The sequence below is a fragment of the Limulus polyphemus genome, unplaced genomic scaffold (genome assembly GCF_000517525.1).
Source record: "Limulus polyphemus unplaced genomic scaffold, Limulus_polyphemus-2.1.2 Scaffold4703, whole genome shotgun sequence".
In the NCBI taxonomy this organism is placed as follows: domain Eukaryota; kingdom Metazoa; phylum Arthropoda; class Merostomata; order Xiphosura; family Limulidae; genus Limulus; species Limulus polyphemus.
Window position 1 is genome coordinate 42,969 of NW_013670313.1, and position 7,106 is coordinate 50,074.

The 7,106-nt window shown below is 31.6% G+C and overlaps 1 protein-coding gene across 1 annotated transcript in view; it reads left to right on the top strand.

The window, feature by feature from the left end:
• The first annotated feature begins 243 nt into the window (after window positions 1-243).
• The window catches only part of LOC106471566 (transmembrane protein 53-like), a 10,724-nt gene continuing 3,861 nt past the window's right edge, over window positions 244-7,106 (top strand). Inside the window, exons 1-2 of the mRNA XM_013932170.2 lie at window positions 244-529; window positions 5,214-5,430. Of these exons, the coding sequence (XP_013787624.1) occupies window positions 360-529; window positions 5,214-5,430 (387 nt within the window). The 5' untranslated portion in view covers window positions 244-359. The remainder of the gene's footprint in view (window positions 530-5,213; window positions 5,431-7,106) is intronic.

The following is a 7,106-nucleotide window of genomic DNA, read 5'->3' on the forward strand; positions in this document are numbered from 1 at the left end:
GCTATATATTTAGTGCAAAAAGATTTTTGTTTTAATATTGATCTATGTTTAACAAAAACTGAACTATTAAAATAGCTGACAAATATATTCCTGTCTCTTCCATACTTCTGAAGTAAATTAAAAGTATTGAATTTATATTACTGCTATAACGTTGTATTACCAATCTAAATATCATAGTTTTCACCTTCCCCAGGTAGGCGTTGCCCAACGCGACAAAATCAATAACAGCTCGAAGAACTCAAGTCTCTAAGACGATTTAGGTATATGATAGTGTATAGAAAAACGCCTTATTTCTCTTGTATTTCATTGTTATTAATGTTTAAAATCTGATTCTATCTATCGCTATACAACAGTAACAAATGGATGCGTATGATTTTGAGTTTCTTGTGTCATTTCCTTCGTCGGTACCGTCGTCAAATACATTAATCTGCAAGTTGAACGAGAAAGAACCGGTTGTTATTTTGTTTGGTTGGTTAGGATGCGCGGATCGATACCTAACGAAATACGGAAATCTTTATGAAAAATATGGGTAAGTAATATTAATAAGCTTAACAAAAAAGAAATACAAGTTACGGATATAATAGTTTTTAATTTTTCGTTTAGCGGTACTGCTTTACATTGTCAACACCAATCTGTTATTTGATAATTATTTCAGTCACTATTTGAGTATTTTGAAACATCAGCATTTAACTTTATTAAATGTTTCATTCAAGTGTTTTAACTCTCAAACTGTATGGCTCGCCCTCTCACGGTGTTGGTAAATTACATGTATAATAAAAACAAACAAACTATATTTGAAATATTTAAATAGAGCACGGTGCGAAATTTGTAATGAGTGTAGCAGAAGAGATAAATAATTAATAAGTGAATGTGTTGTATCAATAATACAGTATATTTAGGGACAGTGTAATAAATATTCTATATTATAGAGTGTAATAATTATTAAATTATTTCATAGTTACCCATGAGCTGTCGAAAAAGTGAGAGGGCGTACTGTTTGCTACAGCAGTTACACATTATTGCATACAGTAAACGGAATTGCTACACAGCATTTTAGCGATTATTTAAGTGAAATCATGATTAAATCGCTATCTTATAAGTATTATTTATAATAATTGTCACAATTATTTGTAGTGTCACTGATAGAAATAATTTTCCGTTAGTTAGCTAATATAGGCTCTAAGTTTGATTTTACTTATAAAATTGTTCATTACCATCAATATTTTGTTCTAATTCTAAAGTTTATTTTTATATTTCCGAAAATTAAATGTTTTTGAGTACTAAGTAATAGTACTGGTAGCATATCACTGAATACGGTAGTATTAAGTGTGTAGGATGGGCCGAGAAAAAAAAATATGGGCGCCTCATTCAGTCTATTACTCTATGATGCTTACAAATAACTGCTAAATTTGAGTTATAGCCGTATTTGATCATCTAATCGCCATTATCGAGTGTTTCACAACTTGTATAACAGTAATATTATTCTGTTTTTCTACCAAATGTATTTTTGTGTGGAAATAATAAAAAGGAAAACTACTAATTAGCAGCGAGTTCAATTTATAAGCATATGTTATTTCCGTGTTTCATAAATACGTTTCACTTCTGGTCACTAGATGGCAGAACAAATTGTTCTTATATAATGACCATTTGTGACTTTCATTGTACAAACAATATTTGCCAAAACTAGTTCAGTAGAAATAAATAAAGAAGTAGAGAATAGTTTAAATTAATATTAAGGTATAAAGTATTTATACAACTGACAGATCTGTGTAAATGTTATTCATGTCTTGAGTTTTAAAACGCCAGTTTATTAATTATCAAAACAATACATTATATACTAATGTACTTTTCTTCAAATTTTCAGTGGGGCCAAGCATGTGTGTTTATGTGTGGTATCATATTTTATGGCCTGGGATCTATATCATGGCCTCTCTATTAATTGACATGGCTCTAGCATGTGGTGGAATTGACTGTATGTATATGCAGTGAGTTGGGGTGAAGTTGGAAGGCATGGGTTCTGTAAATATCTCCTCAATGTTGGTCCAGCATTCCGGGGGATTTGTATCATTTTGAAGGAACCATTCCAACTTCACTGGCCTCCAGTGTAATCCAAAATATGAGAAACTGATATAATATTAACATTTTTAAATTATAAAAATAAGCCAAATTATCACTAATCAACCTACTTCAATGAAACTTAAAAAAAAAGTAGGGGGAAACAATCAAGTATATCATGCCATTTTAATAATGGAAATATCTATATATGATTGTAGTATATCAAACCATTTTAATAATGGAAATATCTATGTATGATTGTATTATATCAAACCATTTTAATAATGGAAATATCTATATATGATTGTAGTATATCAAACCATTTTAATAATGGAAATATCTATGTATGATTGTAGTATATCAAACCATTTTAATAATGGAAATATCTATGTATGATTGTAGTATATCAAACCATTTTAATAATGGAAATATCTATGTATGAATGTAGTATATCAAGCCATTCTCTTCACTTGCTAGAAAAATAACACAGTTTAATTCACCCACATTAAATATTTTTCTCACAGAGTGCAATTTCTGGGGATGTAAAGGTTATCTTATTGGTACAGGTTAGGATCTTGTACTTTCTCTTTAGAAATGAAGAGATTATCTTATTGAAGTTTAATGAGTTATCTTGAGTGAAGGTCTCTGATTTCTTTGTGCTATATTTTGAAAAGAATGGGATGACAGGATAAAAGTTTGAGATTTGGAAAAGTCAGGCTAGCTCCAGTTTTATTTTTATAACAGGGTGATTAGCATATGAAAGGAGTTGCCATCCACAGTAGCAGAGGCTGGCACATTGCAATAGTTTAAGAGGAGAATTGATGATTTCCTGAGATACAGAGGGTGGATATAATTTTTAGTTTTTCTTGGGGTGGGTGTGCAAGAACAGTGTTGGAGGACCAAGTGCTCCCTTGTTGACCATATTATTTAGAACAATAAATTGGTGTAAAAGGTTATTCTGAACTTGATTCTTGTGAAGTCTTAATTGGAACGCTGCATGGAGCTGTGGTCCCCTAACTACAGGAAGGATATAGCAATACATGGTTTAAGAAATATGAGACTCAACATTTTGAATGTTTTTGTCAAAAGTAAAAGCCCCCAAGTGGCACAGCAGTATGTCTGCACATTTACATTGCTAAAAACCAGTTTTTGATACTCGTGGTGGGCAGAGCACAGATAGCCCCCTGTGTAGCTTTGTGCTTAACTACAAGCATTATCAATCGAGAGTAAAAAGAACTCAGTAGTTTAAAACTGCTAGGTAAATTGTGGATGGCATTTTTGAGTGGTTAGAGATGAAAAGATTGAAAATGTAAACTTCAACATTAGGAATAACAAGTTTTAAGCTTGGAAACCCATATACACTTTTGTTCTTTTATTAATATAATTATTTTGTAATTTACTTTTAGAATGGTTTTTGCCTGATAATAAATGCAATTAGTCTAAATAGATCTATGAATGTCAAATGCTACATTTAGTTTGATTTTGATGCCTTGATCGATTATTTGGGGGTGGGGCTTTCTCGACTGGTTGATAACTTAAGTAAAAAAAAAAAAAGAATAAAAATCGCTGTCATAATTTTACAATATACATGTTTACAATTTTTCCATTGGTGGACCTTCTGGCATATTATATGCCCAAAATTGTCCTTTGGATGCCAAAATTGAATGTGTGGTAGCTCTTGGAACATTCATACTTTGATCCTATATGTCATAGACCAAAGAAACAACAACTTTGTTTCCAGTTTCTGGCTGACCCTATTTTAATGCTACAACTTTTAAAAAATGTTCACTCTTTTGTATATAAAATTTTGAAAGATTTAAAATTTTAAATTACCTTTTGAATCCATGAAGTTCACATAGCACAAAATTAAATTATGGCCATTGTTAGTCAATCCGTACCATTAACATAGCAAGACTTCAACCCGTACCATTTACACAGCAAGACTTCAACCCATGCCATCAGCACATCATGAATTCAACCCGTACCATTTGCACAGAAATACTTCAACTCGTACAATCAGCACAGCAAGACTTCAACCCATACCATTTGCACAGCAAGACTTCAACCCATACCATTTGCACAGCAAGACTTCAACCCATACCATTTGCACAGCAAGACTTCAACTCATATCATCAGCACAGCAAGACTTCAACTCATATCATCAGCACAGCAAGACTTCAACTCGTACCATCAGCACAGCAAGAATTCAACCAGTACCATCAGCACAGCAAGACTTCAACCCATACCATCTGTATTGCAAGACTTTGAGTATTTGTTTGGGAATTGTCATAATTCTTCAAAATATTCAAAAAACTTTAGCACTGTTCATACTGCTTCTTAGACATGTCTTGAGCAACACAGATAAACAAGACAAATAATTAATAGATCTCTGGTACAAATAATAGTTACAGTAACATTTAGCATATAGTACATTGTTCTGAAATCTCTGACATATTTGACTGGAACTTCTAAAATTGATGTTCAGGAAGTCTGGACTACTTGTTCGTACAAATTAGTGGAAGAACTGGTTTATATACATGTTTGTGAATACCAAATGTCAAAAATATAGGTATTTTCCAACAACGTTATAGGTCAGAAATAAAATTTGTAATTTGCATATCACTAAAACATAGCTATGGAATTTTTTACTGTAAAGTGTTATATTGTGAAACAGTCATAGATTTCACTTATAAACGTTTATTATCAGAAATGTAACTTCATATATTAATACTGGCTCCATTCACTTGTTATATATCACACCAGTGTATAAGTTTAAATGGGTAGAACATTTTCACTGGTTTTGAACTTTGACTGTCATATCCAATATACACATAGATACTCAAAGTAAGTGTAAAGGTTCTTGAGTGAAGTACTTTGTACTAACATTAACGTTGATACAAATGTTAAAGTTATTAGTTTCTAATTGTATGTATTAACTACTGAGTGAAGTAACATTACAAAACTTTAACAACAGTTATCTAGTCAGCATCTGTTGATGAAAACCCATTTTGAAAGTATAGCCCTTGTAAGGATATGCAATGGTAAAGATAGGTTGTACAAATATATAGTTACACAAGATAAACAGGACACGTACATACATAATGGACAAAAGCATAAAATATACTTAGTTATGAAATTACAATTTCTTCTTATTTCAGTTGCATCACTGTTCGGTATACTCCTCCAGTTCAGTGTGTTTTAAATATGTCTGCTCAAAAACTGTTGTATCAACATGCTTTGAAGTTAATTGCTTTTCTGGAAGATATTGGTCTGGAAAAACATCCTGTGTTTTTTCATGTATTTAGCAACACTGGTACAATGATGTATGGAATCATCAGTGATCTGTTAAAGAAAAGAAAAACAGTTTCCTTTCAGGTAAGTTTACTTTATATGAAAAATAATTTTTCTACAGTTTTTATTTTGTAGAGATTTAAACTGCCTGAATGTCAAGTAATAAACAGGTTAAAAGAAAGTCTTGGATCTTATCTTTTTGTAAGAGTATTGTACTTATCCATATTCTCCTAACTACGTATATAATAACAGTTAGTTGAGTTAAGGTAGAAAAATATAGATGATGTCATGTATATATAAACTATTAATAGTGTACCTGAAACTATACTGTTTTCAGTATTTTTCTGTTGTAGGTCCAGGGATGTATTTATGATGTCATGTATATATAAACTATTAATAGTGTACCTGAAACTATACTGATTTCAGTAGTTTTCTGTTGTATGTCCAGGAATGTATTTATGATGTAATGTATATATAAACTATTAATAATGTACCTGAAACTATACTGTTTTCTGTTGTAGGTCCAGGGATGTATTTATGATGTAACGTATATATAAACTATTAATAGTGTACCTGAAACTATACTGTTTTCAGTATTTTTCTGTTGTAGGTCCAGGGATGTATTTATGATGTCATGTATATATAAACTATTAATAGTGTACCTGAAACTATACTGTTTTCAGTATTTTTCTGTTGTAGGTCCAGGAATGTATTTGTGATGTCATGTATATATAAACTATTAATAGTGTACCTGAATCTTATTTTTCTGTTGTAGGTCCAAGAATGTATTTGTGATGTCATGTATATATAAACTATTAATAGTGTACCTGAAACTATACTGTTTTCAGTATTTTTCTGTTGTAGGTCTAAGGATGTATTTATGATGTCATGTATATATAAACTATTAATAGTGTACCTGAAACTATACTGTTTTCAGTATTTTTCTGTTGTAGGTCCAGGAATGCATTTGTGATGTCATATATGTATAAACTATTAATAGTGTACCTGAATCTATACTGTTTTCTGTTGTATGTCCAGGGATGTATTTATGATGTCATGTATATATAAACTATTAATAGTGTACCTGAAATTATACTGTTACGACAGTGGAGGTCACGTGACACTAGTAACATGCCACGCGCTTCTAGAACGTTCATGAAGCATCGGGAGACTACTAGATATGGGGTAGTATTGTATATATAAGACGGTCACAACGTGATGGTAACAATGTGTAATTGAACTGCGGACAGAGCATTGTTGTGAATTATAGCATTTGTTATAGCGCGACTGTGGAAATTAAGTGTATCGCAAAGTTGTTTTCAGAAAGAATAAACCAGTTTTATTTAAGAAAGGACTTGTGTCGCTAAAGTTTAATCAGAAAGAATTTACGAAAAATTAACTAACGAATGGAGACGTAACAAATTGGTGTCAGAAGTGGGATAGGAAAAAAAAAAGAGAAGATGGAAACAAGAGGTGGCAAATCAAACTACAGCTTAGCAGATTTGATGGCAGCAATACAAGAACAGCAAAAGAAACAAGAAGAACGAGAAAATAAACAAGAAAAGAAACAAGACAAACAAGAAGAGAGACAACAGCAGTTGCAAGAGAACCTGCAACAGTGGCAACTGGAACAACAAAATAAACAAGAAAGATTACAGCTGTTGTTGGAGGAAAAAGAAAAGAAACAAGAAGAACGAGAAAATAAACAAGAAAAGAAACAAGACAAACAAGAAGAGAGACAACAGCAGTTGCAAGAGAAC